The sequence below is a fragment of the Barbus barbus genome, assembly GCF_936440315.1.
Source record: "Barbus barbus genome assembly, chromosome: 32".
Taxonomy (NCBI): Eukaryota; Metazoa; Chordata; class Actinopteri; order Cypriniformes; family Cyprinidae; genus Barbus; species Barbus barbus.
In genome coordinates, this window is record NC_136760.1 from 10866124 (window position 1) to 10882550 (window position 16427).

At 37.5% G+C, this 16427-nt stretch overlaps 2 protein-coding genes across 30 annotated transcripts in view; one reads left to right on the forward strand and one right to left on the reverse strand.

Moving 5' to 3' along the window:
• Window positions 1-6582, reverse strand: part of oplah (5-oxoprolinase, ATP-hydrolysing) — a 46116-nt gene extending 39534 nt beyond the window's left edge. Inside the window, exons 1-8 of one of the 3 annotated variants that reach the window (XM_079389704.1) lie at window positions 6396-6582; window positions 5765-5855; window positions 5461-5632; window positions 5104-5295; window positions 3352-3466; window positions 2783-2906; window positions 444-639; window positions 202-367 (exon numbers count right to left, since the gene is read on the reverse strand). In XM_079389704.1, the coding sequence (XP_079245830.1) occupies window positions 202-367; window positions 444-639; window positions 2783-2906; window positions 3352-3466; window positions 5104-5295; window positions 5461-5632; window positions 5765-5805 (1006 nt within the window). In that variant the 5' untranslated portion in view covers window positions 5806-5855; window positions 6396-6582. The remainder of the gene's footprint in view (window positions 1-201; window positions 368-443; window positions 640-2782; window positions 2907-3351; window positions 3467-5103; window positions 5296-5460; window positions 5633-5764; window positions 5856-6395) is intronic. The other 2 variants (XM_079389703.1, XM_079389705.1) reach the window with 2 other exon arrangements.
• A 55-nt stretch (window positions 6583-6637) lies between these two features.
• On the forward strand, window positions 6638-16427 carry LOC306852490 (uncharacterized protein). 27 transcript variants are annotated; one of them, XR_013782608.1, is made up of 22 exons: window positions 6638-6709; window positions 7288-7438; window positions 7604-8308; window positions 8672-8950; window positions 9030-9169; window positions 9446-9650; window positions 9731-9835; window positions 10040-10233; window positions 10627-10768; window positions 10959-11600; window positions 11823-11958; window positions 12230-12349; window positions 12431-12478; window positions 12578-12661; window positions 12982-13056; window positions 13573-13633; window positions 13858-13908; window positions 14278-14322; window positions 14724-14823; window positions 14952-15032; window positions 15238-15391; window positions 16050-16423. XR_013782608.1 is itself a non-coding variant. In XM_079389369.1 (19 exons), exons 10-19 carry the CDS (start codon window positions 11887-11889, stop codon window positions 16265-16267), a joined length of 912 nt encoding a protein of 303 aa, XP_079245495.1. In that variant the 5' UTR covers window positions 6638-6709; window positions 7288-7438; window positions 7604-8950; window positions 9030-9169; window positions 9446-9650; window positions 9731-9835; window positions 10040-10233; window positions 10627-10768; window positions 10959-11600; window positions 11823-11886; the 3' UTR covers window positions 16268-16427. The 27 variants fall into 27 exon arrangements, 4 of the variants coding, with proteins under 4 accessions (XP_079245495.1, XP_079245494.1, XP_079245496.1 ...); XR_013782598.1 differs by having other exon boundaries at window positions 7604-8950; window positions 12563-12661; window positions 14724-14844; XR_013782601.1 differs by having other exon boundaries at window positions 7604-8950.

Consider the following 16427-nt stretch of genomic DNA (forward strand, 5'->3'; position numbering starts at 1 on the left):
TCAACATTAACAAATAAAAACATCAGCGATATGTACCAGAGTCAGAGGCAAGATTTTTTGTGAATACCTTAAATTTCATTAATTTTCTCGCAGAAGGCAAAGTTTTAACCAACGTGAGGGTGAGTAAATGATGATGGGAATTTCATTTTCCAATGAGCCACTCTATAAATCCTTTAGGAGATAAATTTACTCATCTCTCACCTCCCATGTCAAAACCAATGACTGGCTTCTTTTCCATAAACCCATAACATGTGACGGCATAGCCCACGACTCCTCCAGCAGGACCAGAAAGCACTGCCCGAGAGCCACAGAACTGCTCCATTGGTGTCAGCCCACCATCTGACTGCATGAATAACACATCCACATCCTGAGAGAGGGAGAGATGGGCTATTAAATTAAGGGGTACTTATACAGGCTTGATAAAATAAAGTTCACAGACATACCTTCAAGCTTCCTTTAAAGCCTGCAGAGAATTTAGTGAGGTAAAGTTGTATTTTTGGTGTGAGGTAAGCATCGGCACAAACAGTGTACCCACGAGGAACTGCTCGCACCATGGGCATCACCTCACTGGAAAGAGACACTTGACTGAAACCAAGACGCTTCGCCAAAGAGCCCACAGCCTTCTCATGAGCTGCCCATCTGAAACACACACCATCAGGAATAAGAAATATGATTTCATTCAGCATTATCAGATGTCTCAGTATGCTTTAATTTATTGAGTGTTTCACATAATGTCACATTGGGCATTATAAAATGTTATCTCCACAGTCCACACAAACTACCAACTGGAGGTTCCACAGGGCTCAGTACATGGACCACTTTTATTCCCTCTTTATACTAAGTCATCACAGCTCATGGCAACTTCTGTCATTCTTATACAGATGACACTCAGTTAACGCAATTACCCAGGTATCCTCTCATGGCACTGCACTGTGAGTTCTTGCACCTTACGGTGTTTGTTTATATCTGTTTTACTGTTAATTACTTCCACCTTGGTTGTGAGCTGTGTTTTGCAGATGAGTCCACGTACTAGTTTGACTAGCAGACCAACAGGCCTCTTGTTTACATGTATTTTTCAATTACACTTTTTTTATTACACCACATACAATTATAGAGTGAGGTGTGAGACAGTGGAAGTGCTAATATTTAGATGTGATTATTGGAATTAAATTGAAACAAATTTTAAAAAATAAATAAAAATGGTAGAGATACTAAATATAAATAATGTAAGTAATTAAAAAAATTACGCAATGAAACAGGAAAGTTATGTATGCACTTGATGATACGGAAGCTGTACTATTACGAAACCTTTGCATAGTCTCTTTACAAACACTTAAAATGTTGGACAAGAACATATTCATACCACTACTATAAAAGTATTTTAAAAACTTTTTAAAATGTTATAATGAATTATATATAGGCCTGCATGATTTGTCCAAAAATATGTATTGTGATTATTTTGTTATATTGTTATATTTAGTTATTTATTTCCAAACAATGTAGTTATTTATGGGAGGAGTATTCGGTCACACTTTATATTAGGTGGCCTTAACTTCTATGTACTATGTACAGTTGGGCAAAAAAGTATTTAGTCAGCCACCAATTGTGCAAGTTCTCCCACTTAAAAAGATGAGAGAGGCCTGTAATTTTCATCATAGGTACACTTCAACTATGAGAGACAGAATGGGGGGAAGTTTTGATTAATTAATTTTAATTCTTATTTTTTTGCCTCTGGTTCTTATAAATGTACTGTGGCTTCTTTATTTCTTTAGGCCTATTCTTTATTTGCGACTACGTTAATTTGTGCTGCGCTTGGTATATTGCGTTGGTCGATATGCAAATGAGATGTTGCTTCTGTGTTCTTTAATTTGTGTGGTTGTTAGTAAATCACCCGCAGAAATTTCCACACCCATCGGTGCTGATTTGGAATTGCGCTCTGACACTAATTTGCCCTGCTTAGTAAAACTGGCCCTATAAGACAAAACATTGAACACATTCGTACATACATACATAAATTAAATATTGCTATTTGAATATTGCTGTGTTTATTGTTATATATTTATATTGCTACATTTGAACTGTGATATGACATTCCATGTCTCATATCACTATTGCTGAGACATTCCGACACAAAGAAGACTCTACCGCTAATGACAATGTTACTTTTAGGGGTGTTCATACTTAGGTTCACTCTTTACAAGAACCAACTAAAACTACAAGTACAATACCAATATTTACATCTTAAATGCTTCACTTTCAAATGTTAAAATTTTGGTGGAATATTACTGAAGTAAATTCTGTCCACAATAATGGTACAAATTCGAATTTCAATAAAGTGAACTTAGAGTACATTGCATTCCCAGATACACATTAAACACACAGCGCTGGAAAGAGAGTTCATGAGAAGCATTTACTGTGAACCAAGCAGCTCCAAAAACACAGTATAAGTTGCACAGCTGTAAATGAACAGTGACGTTCTTTACTCTGGAACATGCAGTGCAACAGATTACATACTTCTTTAATTAAATCACAGCCTTTAAATTGATCATCACAAATGGATAAATTAACATATATAACTATTGTGCAGCCTTTGTTTGTTCAGCCATTTATTTATTTTAATATTACATTAGGTTAAGTTTAATTAGTTACGAGCTTTTCACCCCCTTGCAGTTACCTTGGAAATATATCAGACCACTGAAGGCCATGATTGACCAAACAGAATCAAATATTCCAGAGAACCATGTAATAAATTCATAAAATGTATATAATGATCTATACACACGTGTAAGAATGAAGTAGCAGCACCGCTAGACTGCTGATGCCTTTGGTTTGCACACGTCTCAAATCCCGCTCCACACGCTGAAGATCCAACTCTTGCCACACCTCCAGACTTTCTCCTGTACTGCCTGCAAGAGAAAGAGATTCCATGCAAGTGACATTACTGATACTGAGGTTGTATAAACTAATTATGCTTTCATATGACATAAACATAAAATGTTAGTCAAGGTTTTAATGGCAATTTTACATTCTTTCCCTGTCTGACCCTAAGAATTAAACAGACCATTTCTGTTGCCATCGGGATGTCTAGAAGTAAGTAGCCTCTGTAATAACCTAGGCAATGGGACAAGTTTCTGACCGGGCATAACATTAAAGTGTTAATGCATACATTTTTGTGATAAGTTATGGAAGTTCAGAACAAGTATTTTCTGCAGCTCAGTGGCAATGATTGCTCTTTTGCACTGAGGAGAATGTTTTGACTTTTAAAATTAAAAATACCTTTATTTGTGATAGATTTCATTTCATATAAAATATAGAAAGTCCTTTATTACAAAATATCAAAATCTTAATCACCTGTAACTATTCGTTTAGGCTCATTTCTGGGTAGCTGACAGGAATCTTGTCTGAGAATAACCCTCTCCTCCACTTCAATCACTTCCTCATACAGAACCTCCGGCATACACACCTCCTAAAACAATAAACACGTTAATACACTTGATCTTGGTCTTTCATTAAAGCAACTTGTGAAATGGAAACAGGAATCATGGCAGACAGGGTTCTTGCAGGTTAGTTTGGGATGGCTAGTTAGTTAATACTGTTAGTTTGTGTTGCTCAGTAATTGACTTTACAATGCCAAAAGCTGATTGAACTGCAAATTGTTAAAATAACCAACAGTAAATATTATAAAAATATTGTCCTCAGGAGGTCCACAATCACATGCACAACCATAAGAAGGGGGTTCTTACTACATAATTATCATCTTGAGACAAACATACCTTTGACAAACCATTGATAAAACTGTCAACTCAAAAAAAAAAAAAAAAAAAGATTTTTGAAATTTTCAACATAAATCTACATTTTAGTTCATGTGGATTTTTATGTTCCCCAATAGCTTGGCACAACACCACAGTATCAGAGAATCAGAGATTTCATTATTCAATATTTCAGAGTAAAACAACTCAGAAAACGGCAAAAAGAACAACGTAAACATAAATATAAAGCCATTGTTTTGGCCAAAGGAAATTGAGACAACTTGCCCAGACCAGTCTTTTATGAAAAATACCCTTGTCCTAAGAACACAGTTCAACCTTTCTGTTAAAATCTAACTTCCCTTACTATCTGTGGTTTCATTGTGTTCACTTTTTAACCAAGAGCTTTTACAAAAACTAATACAAGAAATTTACAATTTTGCACTGCAGAATTCACAAACATGATTCCAATGTTAAACCAGGTATTTGAAACCAACACACAAAACCTCTACAAGAGAAAACAAGCATTTGTGACTCAAAACCTTTTAAGATATAGCCCTTGGACACGTAAGATATGTCCCCACTGGACAATTAGCCCTGGACTCTCATTTTATGGTCTTCCAAAGCTAAAAAAACATACTTGCATTACATTCATTTTGTGACCTTTAAAATAGGTAATTAATGTTATAGCAGTTATTCATGTTTTATAAGTGTTTTCTTCTACAATCAGTTTTCTGACAGGTCAACTACTGTCTTGGCAGAGCAACAGTTTGAAGGACAGCTTATCGGTATACTCTAATGACCAAGTCTGTTCTCGCATAATTGTGTAACGTTGTGGACTGTCACTATAAATATGCTGCTAAATAACTAATTCTCACCAGTAGCGGTGTTTCATTTGTAAAATAACTTTGGTCTGTTTTCATACAAAATCATGTTTGTTTACTTCCGACGATTGAAATCTCTTACTTTTGAAGCCCTTGGATGCTTTTCCTGCCTGCACAAGTCAGTAGCAGTTTAGCAGTCTCTGTGAAGATTATTACATTGGTTGGACCCACTGAACAAAACTATGCGGTTTTACTGAATAAGCTAATGGCTGGATACAGAGTAGCAAAGGAACTCTTACTATTCCTGCCATATCTGACAGAAATAGTTAGAACAGTATGCCGTTTTGAATTCAGCCAATGTTTTTGGAGCACTGGAATGCAACTGAATGAGCAGAGACCTCTCATTTGTGAACAAAATTAATGAGAATCTGATGACCAACTGGTCTCCAAATGGTTTGGATTGAATCTTTTTAGTGAACAGAATCAAAACATTCAAGTTACTGGGCTGAATCTACAACTCTAACACTACTCACCAGATCAAACAGGTTAGGCCGTGCTTGTGTGCCTATATGTAACAAGTCCCGAAATCCACGTGTCACCAGGAGTGCTGTTCTCTCGCCCTGTCGCTCCAGTAAGGCATTCGTTGCCACTGTGGTGCCCATCCTTATCCAGCCAATCTGAGAAGTGTCCAAGGGCTGATCTCGCGGAAAGCTCTGCCCCGTCTCCTGTTTAATTCATAAACCCAACAAACAAACAGACTTTCATGCGATACTTGGGCAGAATTCTGTTCACTACATTTTTACCTTCTATCATTTCCAGATCAAATCCATAACCACAAACTCTTCCTAATAAGTATCTAAGTCCAAATATATTCATGTCTTCCTCCTCACCTGCTCCAGCACTCGGCGGATGCCCTCAGTAGGGGCGTCTCTGTAGTTCTGGGGGTCATGTGACAGCAGTTTTAGGACTCTCTCTCTACCATCAGGCAAACGGGCGAACACATCTGTGAAGGTTCCTCCCCGATCAATCGCAAAATCAAACTTCCCTTTAGTTTCAGCCATGCTGGGAAACAGACTGCAGTGAGCATACATAAAGCATTCCCATACTTCCCATAGCATGAGCATACGTTTTATCAATTTAATGAGTCCTTGCTAAATATAAGTATTATTGGTATTATTATTTGATTTTGCTTACCCCAAAATTTTTGAATGGTTGGATGAAATTCTTACTTTCATTTACTTATTTAATTATCATGTCGTTCCAAATATGCATGATTTTCTTTCTTCTGTGAAAGAAGACATTTTGACTAATTTTTAACCATACAATTAAATTTAATTAGGTCTAATACTATTTTGAACTGTCTTTCATTTTGTGGACAGAAACAGAAACATTTGTGGAACACAAAACATCATTTAATCTAGCTCCTTGCTGCCATAAACATCAAAGTGAAAAATAACCTTAATGACAGAAATGTTATACATCTGAAAAAAACACAAGAAATATGAATTTGTAAGAACAAAGTAACTGAGAGAGATTATTCCATCTCTAGGCAAAATAAAAGAAGAAAGAAAATTATAACGTTACAGGTTTGGATCATCGTATAGTTATGCTGCTGACATGGAACGAATCTATGATCATTAAAAAGCGTGTAAAAACGCGGTGTGCTTTTATAAACAGGTGCACATGTATACTAAAAGCTTAAAGGGCAGCACAATCCCTTAAACCTTAAATAGGCTGAAGATCACTGACGTTACATAACACACGTTACAGTAACTTGCATGCACTATAAGACAATTACAACATTATTGTGTTCTGCTGTACTTACACTTGAGACGCAGTAAAACAAGAAATGAACAAATACCCCTCCTCTTGTCGTACCGTTTACCACTACCGTGTTGAAGGGACACTGACTTCACCAATCCGATGCGAGCGCCGCGAGCCCTACTTGGAGGAGGTTTCTGAGATATCACGTGAGCCTGTGTTCTCTACGGTCCATGGTTCTGCCACAGGGGGCGCGTCACGCGCGCGTCATTGGCCAAAAAGCCGAGAGGGGTCTGTCTGCGGACTGCAAGAGAGGGGCGTAACTTGAAGTTGTCCACACAGAACCACGCGAGATGTTGTTGGCAAGATGGCCGCTCGGTGAGAATAATATTTCCCGAGATAATAGTTTAAATTTAAGTGTATGAATAAGTTTTATGTTTTGCAGTATTGTTTCTGGAGCTGATAACCTATTAAAACGTAACCTTCCTCGCTTAGCGTTGTTAAGTAAGCAACATTTTTACGTTCTAGCGGTGTAATAACACTTGGCGGTTAAAAGAACAAAATAAGGTAACTTAGTTAAGTTAGGTTAGCCAGATGAATATTGTTAAAACGGCTCTTTTCAAAACCGTTCTCGCAAGTAGATGACGTTAAATTTAATAAAGATTGCGGTTGCTGTTGTAGTGTCACATAAGTTAAGTGTTAGCTAGCAAATACGTGGAAACGGGATTTCTTGTGTGTTGTGAAGTGTTTTTGTTGAAATGTTTAATAAGTTCACTGATGAATCAGTATAAAGTGAAATCACCTGCTGCAGTTTTGGCTGGAATGATATACGTAATGGAATGAGTACTTAACGATCTTACACCTTTAGAGAACATGACTCTTTTGGAAAGTGTTGTAAAGTGTTTTTGATCTGATGTGTGTAAAGATAAAATTCTTACATTTTTATTCGCTTCCAGCTTCATCCAACAGTTTGTAGGGAAAGTACATTAAAAAATCCAATTTCTGAAAGCCCGAACTACAAATGCCAGTTCTGCAGCAAAATAGGAGAGTATGCATATGTTGTGGCACATATGCAAACCCACGAGAAGACAGCTGTTAAACATGGAGGTATGTTATTTTAGATAAATGTTGCAGATCTTGTAAAATTTACAAATTGTTCACTAGTAATGTTAAGCTATTTATTACAGTGTTAATCTGTGTACAGTTTTAATTCTGAACATTGGCATAATAATAATGTATCAATCTTGTACCTGTATTTCTCTTTGTTTGTAGGGTATAAAATGTACAGATGCCACGGTGTATGTTCCAAAAGCTATCATTATCACTGCTGCTATTGTGCGAGGATTATAACTCGGCAAAATGTATTTTTGAACCATGTGCAGAAATGTGGGATAGCTGACGTGTCAACAGCTCCCTGTGTCCGCGCAACCTCCAGCGTCTGCGCCCCCTCCAGTGTCCAGTGCTCAACAGCCCCAAGGACAACAACTTCCTATCCAACGGTCATTACACTGTCTAACAGTGATGACACACCTGCCTCATCAACTCCAGCCCAAACCACCTGCATGAGTAACCCAAAAATACTCAAGTCGAAGCCCAACAGAACTACATGCACATTCTGTAATTTGGTTGTGAACAAGAAAAAAAATCAAGATACACATTCAAAGACGTCACTCATCAGCAAATACAGATGTAACAGCAAATCACCATCTTCCATCCCAATGCATAGACCGTAGTAAGGGCATTTTTGCTGTCAGAATAAATTTTTCTGGATTTGGAAACCCCATACATGTACAGAAATGCACCTGGGGAAGCAACCATCAAGTGAGCTGTGAGCTACAGCAATGCAAACGGGCTTCTGAATTTTCCAGAAGAAGTGGCTTAATGGGGTTTCAGTGCATCCATTTGAAGTCATTATCTTACTGTCCTATTTCATCCGAACCAGACATCACACTTAAGGAAGAAGTTCTGTCAGATATGGTAAGAAAAAAGTGGATTTCTGACAACACAAAGAAAATGTGTCTTGCAAGGAAGCGAAAAGCAAAGTCTATGAGCTGCCCACTGAGTAAAGCGGTCTCAGTTGGCAATGGAACATATAACATATCGAAAATATGTGTGTCAGTCCTGGAAACATGCATCTCATATTATTCTCGGTTAGGGAGAGTAATTTTGTTTATTTTGTTTGTTTTGACAAAAAAATAAATACTTGGCACTGTCCATGCTCTAAGCCAAGGAATTCATGTCCTCATAAGTCAGTTGCAAAATGGCACTTAAACCAGACTCGTCCTGAACTTTTTCTAAAAGTCAGATGTACAGACAGTGATGTGTTTGACACTTTTGCAGAAACTTGTCCTCCAGATGTACACAGTATTGAGGAAAGTCTTCAATATCCACCTGATGGAAGTGCTTTGACTGCAGTTGTCCTTTACTTGCTGAAAAACAAAAAATTGCCAGCTGTTCTGCCAAAAGATATTTGTTCACCACAGAACATGGAGACACTGCCCAAGCACCTCATTCCACTGGAGACCTTTTGCACAGTGTGCCCAGGAAACATCCCTCTTACGGATCCAATCATAACTACACAGAAAGCAAAAATTGTCACATTCACTGGTGTACTGGAAGGTGTGTGTAACTTAATTAATTCATATTACAACCTACAGTGATCCCATGCCTAATACAGTATTATTTTCCTTCCTTATAGATGTGACCACATACTGTAAAAGGTGTGGGTTGTGTGGACATTTTTACAGATACCAGGAATGGGCAGAGGGCCTGCACAATTTCGATGACCACACAATATTAACACTGCATCTTTGCCTGTTCTTCAGACAGTCTGTACAGGTAATCTTCACTTCTATATTCATGCAACTTTAATGCACCCATCCTATTTTAATGAACACATGACTTACGTGTGTTTTTAATGTATAATTTTAATAATTATTTTAAACAGGGATGATGTAGGAATTTGGATAATTCTTTATAAACAAGCATATGTTTGTTCATCAGTGAATTATTTTTGTTCTAAAAGTTTCACCCTGAAATCCTGGTAAGCACTCACATATGTCAACAGAAAAGCAAACTGTTGTGACTGTGATCTAATTTCAAATGCTATTACAGAATCACACTGCAGTTGGCAGGGCCTTGGACTTCTTGGAACAGACGAACCAAAAAAAGTATCCGAACCATGACTCCCTTCTTCATGGTTATCTTCACTTTGAAGCATTGACAGCGCACGATTACAATTTTTCATGTGTGCACTGTGGGGTCCATCCACCTGTCGTGATAATGGACTTGCACAAGAAGGGAGTTTTTAGCATGCCAGGTACTTACTTAGTGGTCTTTCTCCTCTTAACATGAATAGTTCTACCAAATAACACTGATTTTGAGCAAAATTTCTTACAGTGAGTGATATCGAGGATGCCCCACCACAGTTTGAAGGTCACGTTGATATTGAAGAATTCTGGCAATCAGTTGACCAAGAAATTATTTGCAGAGGCTTTTTACAAAGTAAGTTATAGATATGAAAATGTATCTTGCAGCCATATTTAGAAAAGTTTTCCAAAAGGTCTATGTCTCTGTCTACAGTGCCCTGTAATTATGTATGTGCATGCTTTTCTAGTGCCATGGATAATTGTGTATATCATTTTAACTGCTATAAACTGTATTAAGCACAATAACATTTAAGAAAGCTTTTGTTTTTCAACTACAAAGGTAACCATGGGAATCCATTTAAAGTGTCACCTTCCTATTTAAACTGGGCGCCGTGGATTGGCCCCCTCACCAGAGCCAGCAATAAAGTACTCAACACTGAGTATGCTAAACTTACTGCAAAGAAGTCTGTTGCGGAATATGCAGACATCGACATAACAGAAGAACGACTGTCAAGTGAACTAATGAACTTAAAGGTGAATTTTAACATTATGTAAATATGATAGCAATGCACTTGAACTTTACATTCATTTATAGACATTCAGTATGTCATTAACAGTAATAGTACATTTTATTTATAATGTGCTTTTTTCACACCCAAAGTGCAACAGTGCTACAGCAAAAAGTTAGAAGTAAAAAAGAGTTAAAAACAAGTAAAATACAATATAAAACAAATCTGACACTTAAACATAAGCCATTTTAAAAAGGTGGGTTTTCAGTAAATGTAGTGGATGTCTAATATCCTGGATGTTTTTGAAACCGCTTCCAAATTTGGCTATTAACTAAATGCCAAAAGCAAGGAAAATTATGGTAATAAGCTATCCTGCTTTGTAATTAATGGCTGTTGTGGTATCTGCATTTATACACAGGTTGATGCCTTGAGGAAACTTGTAAAAGAATGTGGTGTGGATTCAAAGGGCTCCAAAATGGATCTTCTCCTCCGTTTGAGGGAGGAGAAGAAAACAAGGAGCACTTATGACAAAGTGTTTCAAAAAGTCTGGGGAGCATCTGGTAAGTGTCCTACATGTATGTAGTTCTAATGTTTATGTAGTGATCTAAGAAAATATGTTACTTTACTTACTTTTACATAAGTAAGTAAAATATGTAATTGTTATATTTAACCTGTCACTATGAGTCTGTATGTGTACCTGAAGACAGCTAGCTTAATGGCCATGCTAATTGTGTGTATTTCCATTTCAAGGTGGTTGGGCAGTTATAATGTGTCCTTGTGGCATTGTGAACTCAGTCAAATTCAACATAAGAGCTGAAAGCCCACGTGATTATGCAGATATGTTGCTGTCATTCCAACATTTCCCAAACATTGTCATCTATGATTTTGCTCGAGGATTAGTGACTCATACCAACCTACGGGAACCACAGAGACTGCCCTTCAGTCCATATGAAGGAAGAGTGGCTGCAGCTACCCCAGAGAACATTGAATCTGCCAAGAATGGGGAGCTGAAAATAAATTTTCCATGGTTACAGTCGAAAAAAGACCCACCTGATCTTAACGGCCATCCTGCAACTGGTTCTGCAGAGCACTATGCATTTTATGACACGTTTCATCAGTATAACACGAGAGATGAAAAGGATGCTCTGAGAGTAATTGGACTTGTGCCTGAGCTATGTGGGTGGATCAACTCTCAGACAGCAGAGCAGCTGTTCTCTGGCATAAGAAAGAACAATTATTTCATGAACTCTCTCTCCCCAGCAAGCCACATCTTTCTTATGCGTAACATTTTACATCACCACAACGAGAGAGTTAACCAGCAGGCACTGGAGGAGTTTAAACAGGTTTCTCGTGGAGATATCACCCTTGACGCATATGGAAAAGCCATTTTGGGTATTTATACTTCAATTTCCTTATTTTAGTACATTTATATTAAGATCTATTCTAGTACAACTATCATTTCAAGTAACAAATACACCTAAAAAATATCTGCATCTAGGGAACTACCATTCAACAAAACATCACAGAAGGATAACATGTTTAAATGTGTGCCTACGTAATAACAAAATATTTTCTTATCACTGTCAAATGCTTAAAACTATCATTGTCTTGCAGTGCATGCGGATGTCCCCACAGATGTGGACATGCCAGCCCACTGTGGTGAGCAATGTGAGGCTCTATGAAATCAAACCTCAGGCCCTGTCGCGCCTCATGGACCCTAGGATTGCAACATCCCCTTCAAGAGAAATTGGTATGTTAGTTGTACTGCTTTGTCACAAAGATTTTTTTGTCTCATATTCATGGTATTGTCATTTCTTTTGTGTTGTTGCAAAGTGCCAGAGCTTAAAGTTATGCCTGATGCCACTATGCCTGATTTTAGACAGAGCAGTTTTAAATTCACGTATACTTTTATATATCACAATACATTTCCTCCAGGACAACTTTCAAGGCTCACAGATATTTTCTGAAATGCTTTTTGTTTGACACCGCTTGCATTTGTTTGTAATATGTGTAATGTGTAGGTGAATTATGTACTGGATGAGGACAGACCAATGAATGAAATAATCATAAAAGATGGTCAGACGTGCCTCACAAGAGAGGCCTTTGTAACCCTGGGACTAAGAAAGGAAATGGATTCAGTGGTGGGGAACATTTTTAGTTTTGCTTTCGAAGTAATTGCACTTTTTATGGAATTGGGATAAAAAAAAGTGTTGTATTTACAGGTGGGAAATGCTTGTTTCAGGATCATCAAGGAAATAATTCAGCATCAGGTGTGTGTGTGTGTGTGTGTGTGTGTGTCTGTATATACCGATATGTGACACATTCAATTGAAAACTGTCTGAAAATATTGATAGAGATATCTACTACAGGGGAAAGATGTTTACGTTGTAGATCTCCATATTCCACCAACTTGGCTCTTGCCCTCATCCTGTGACCCGCTCCTCTGTCTTCCAGTAAGTAACCATAATACATTCAACTAATAATGATAACCCTTATATCTTACAAAACACTTTTCAAAACAAAATTGCATCACATGACAAGATAAAAACACTTCAAGGTCATACAACGTGAAGGAAATGCAAAAGAAAAAGTAGCTTCAAATTGTCATTCGAAATTTAAATAAAATCATGTAAAATACAGATTTAAAGAAAAGGAAAAAGTGTTAAGAAGTGACTTCAAAGATGAAAGAGTGTTGCTAGCATTGTCAAGCAGAGATGAAAATAGCATTAATCAAAATTAATGCAAATTTGCAATACATTCTTTCTTGTTTAAGTTGGACTCCCAAAAGAAAGATGCCTTGATTTTTTTTTTTTTCCCCCTATGGACCCCAGGGCACTATCTGCTGTGTGTAAGTGAATTTTTAGTATTTATTCCAAAATCACACTTATGGCAAGAGTGTGGATGTATACTGAAATAAACAAACGCATTTAAGTTGCAGGTCCTCTTTCTTTTTAGCCGTTTGTAATCTTGCCATTGACTTGGATCTTTCGTGTAATGGTGAAGACTTGTTGACTCATTTCCAAGACTATAGGTTATTAAGCCACTTAAAAGAGAGATTCTGTTCCTGGACTCCCAATATTCAGACAGAGGACAAGGCTTTACACATGGACCTTACCGAAACATCTTAAGGTTTCTAAAGGAAGATGTTTACTGGAAGGCGTGTTCCCCAGCCTTGTTCAGACTGTTTGAACTACTGTTAGTCGTGTTCCCCAGACTTGCTCATATTGTTTGAACTATAGCTGTTTGTCAGTCGTGTTCCTAAGACTGGCATGTTCTGAAGTTCAAAAACACTGTGTTCCTCAACAGAACATTTTTGTGTCTGTTACAGTACTTCTAGAAGTTACCGATGCTTTGTTTTTATCAGGTCTGTTGCAGAGCACATTGTCTTGGGACCATTGACCGAATTAACAGGCCTGGATGTTAAGGTAAAAATGATTTGCAAAGGACATTTATTCCTGTATCACTATTTTTTTTAAATTAATTATTGTTTTGTGTCACAACTTGGCCTATTACTACTTTGACTATTTCTCACTTCAACCTTACAACCTGAACACCCTCCAATCACCAAGAAAAACCCTATTACACTAACACATCTCTAAGCTAGATTGGTGTTCATTAAACTTGATTGTTTTTTATTTATTTTAAAAAGGGGCTCCCTCAACAACATTATGGCATTGACTGTGGAATCTTCATGATAATGGTGAGTGAACAGTTTTCCAGTAAAATAAAAAACAACACATTTTTAATTCATGCCATCTCACAGAATGTCCATTAACAATGCCTATAGCCCTTGTCATACATGCAGCTTTTACTTTATTTTACTGGCATTGGGCTTATGTGCAAATGGAATAAGGACTTATATTAAATGATTGCAGTACAATGTCAGTGCTCAGTGATGCAGTTTTCAGTTGTTTCCCTTCTCCTCGCTTCCACCTAAAGCAGTTTGTTAATGTAATGGGAGTTGCATACTGTTGCAATAGAGGATTCTCTATTTTTCATTTGATTTAGCTTGCTGACTTCACAACATGCACACAAAAAATTATTTGTGCAAACTTTGCTATATTTGCAGTACTCCTGGTATGTTGTCATGGATGCTCCATTTGATTTCACAGTTGTAAGTATGAATTCAATACTCATAACTATGGTTAAAATATGTGCTTTGATTTTGGATTTGGTCTAGGAAGGGGCCCCCTCTGTGGTCCTTCCTGAGAATTCTTCCATTTTTACATTTATCATTTGCAGAAGGTTTTTTTCCCCTGCTATAAGGGTTGTCATGGTTTTTTTTTTTTTTTGTCTGAGAATAGTGAGTTGCAACTTGAATTGTAAATGTATTGTACTCTGGTGTCTTCAGCATGACATGCCTTGCTTAAGGAGGTGGTGGTGCACAGTGTTGGTGGAGAATCTTGAGATTGAAGAGTACCAGTGTCTTTAAAATTCAAAACAAATTCAAGATATTATTATCAGTAATCTCGGACAGCAAGGTAAATTTTGAATTTTTTAAATTTAATTCTACAGCCATGGCCGGAGGTTTGCCCACTTCACCAAGCAGGGAATAGAGATGGCAAGGGGAAGTCTGCCCCCAATTTTCCGCATCCCTAGGAAGAGGAAATATGAGGTCACCATGATAAGAATTATGGCTAAATTTTTACAGGCCCAAAAACTTAGTTTAAAAATGTAATTGTAATTCTTGTGCTTTACATGTTCTAAGCTATGTAATATGTATTTCATTCCCTTTATGTAAAGGAACCTGTCCTCTCAAACCCATCCAAGGTGAAGAAGCCATGTGAAGTCAAGTCCTCTCCAAAGGGAATGGACATTTTGCAGGCATGTAAACATGCCAGCTTTCCACTTCACACATACTGTATCTTAATCCAAGATGCAACAATAACTACATATGCTATTTGCAGGACACAAATGTGAAGGGTACAGAACATGCAGATTAAGAGTGGTCCTTTTTATTGGTCCAAGATGATGATGACTTAATATTGAGCCTACTGATTTTGCAGTGACTCATGTTTTGTGTTTACAGCTGCCTGAGGAAATTTTGCACAGAATCTTCATCCTTGTGGTGCTACAAGATGGTGACCCTGCAATCCATACCCTGGCTCTCACATGCACACGTTTCTGGAGGGTAGTGAGAGAAGAATCCTTCCTGAAGGAAGCACACTTCTGCTGGCTTGACAGTAAGTTTTGTCTCTTTCCTTCTGTCCTCCAGCAATATTTTTTTTTAGAGGCAAAGCATCTCTGAGCTATAGGTAAAAGTCACTCATTCACAGGATCACTGGGTGCACTCAACTTGGACATGTCGGCTTGCTGCTATATATTTTGCAGTAAGGGCAGAGCAAAGAGTTTAGAATTTGAGAAGGGTTTGAGGAAGAGTTTTGAGTTTGTCTGTTTTTGTACCACTGAATATCCTGCAAATGCCAGCAAAACAACACGGATGGCACTTGGAGTGGTCACTTCCCATTATTAAAATGTAAAAAGTGTGTTGTACATAGATGTCAGCTGATTTGTTTTCTATACCAGTTTACGACTGTGGAGCGTTTAAGTGATTATTGTACATTTGTCCTTTTATCGCCTTTATCTATTTGGGGCCAAGTTATGATTTAAGTAGTTTCAGGTGCTAAAATGATTTTTATCATAATATAATAATTTATACACTGGCCTAATGTTTTGTTTGACAATAAGTGCTTATTGTAATTTCACATTTCTCTTGCTGTGGTGGCTTGCCACTCCTAAAAATGAATGGAGGGGAACACTGCTACCAGTAAATTTAGCATCAAAAAATAAAAAAAAATCGGACCGTTTTACACATGAAACCTTCTCTTATTTTGTCATCAGGTGTGGTGAACTGGGACGCATTTTCAGAGGAGCATAGAAGGACCTACCGAACTCCATATCGAATCTCCCGTTGCATTCAGTGCAGTTCTCTTTACAAAGACTGTGAAGGTTACAGGGGATATGGACCGAGGGGAATATTACAGGGATTCTACTCCGACAACGAATTTGCAGGATACTGCAGCGCTGACTGTTTTTATGAGGCTGGAGGCACTTTGTAATAACTGTTGTTCTATTGTATGTGATTTTCTATTGTTATTGTATTGTTATATACGTGTTGGAAAGGCTCAGACTACATGCATTCCTACTTTTTTTCTTTTATCTCAGTTCTGTAAATCTGAAAGCACTTTATATGCCAGTTAATAAATTCAGTATACAAAG

Coding starts and splice junctions, on each gene's coding strand:
- LOC306852490 (XM_079389369.1), top strand. CDS start 11,887: ATGAAATCAAACCTCAGGCCCTGTCGCGCCTCATGGACCCTAGGATTG. Junction 12,350..12,430: donor GAAAGGAAATGGATTCAGTG/GTGGGGAACATT, acceptor TTGTATTTACAG/GTGGGAAATGCTTGTTTCAG. Junction 13,634..13,857: donor TAACAGGCCTGGATGTTAAG/GTAAAAATGATT, acceptor TATTTTAAAAAG/GGGCTCCCTCAACAACATTA.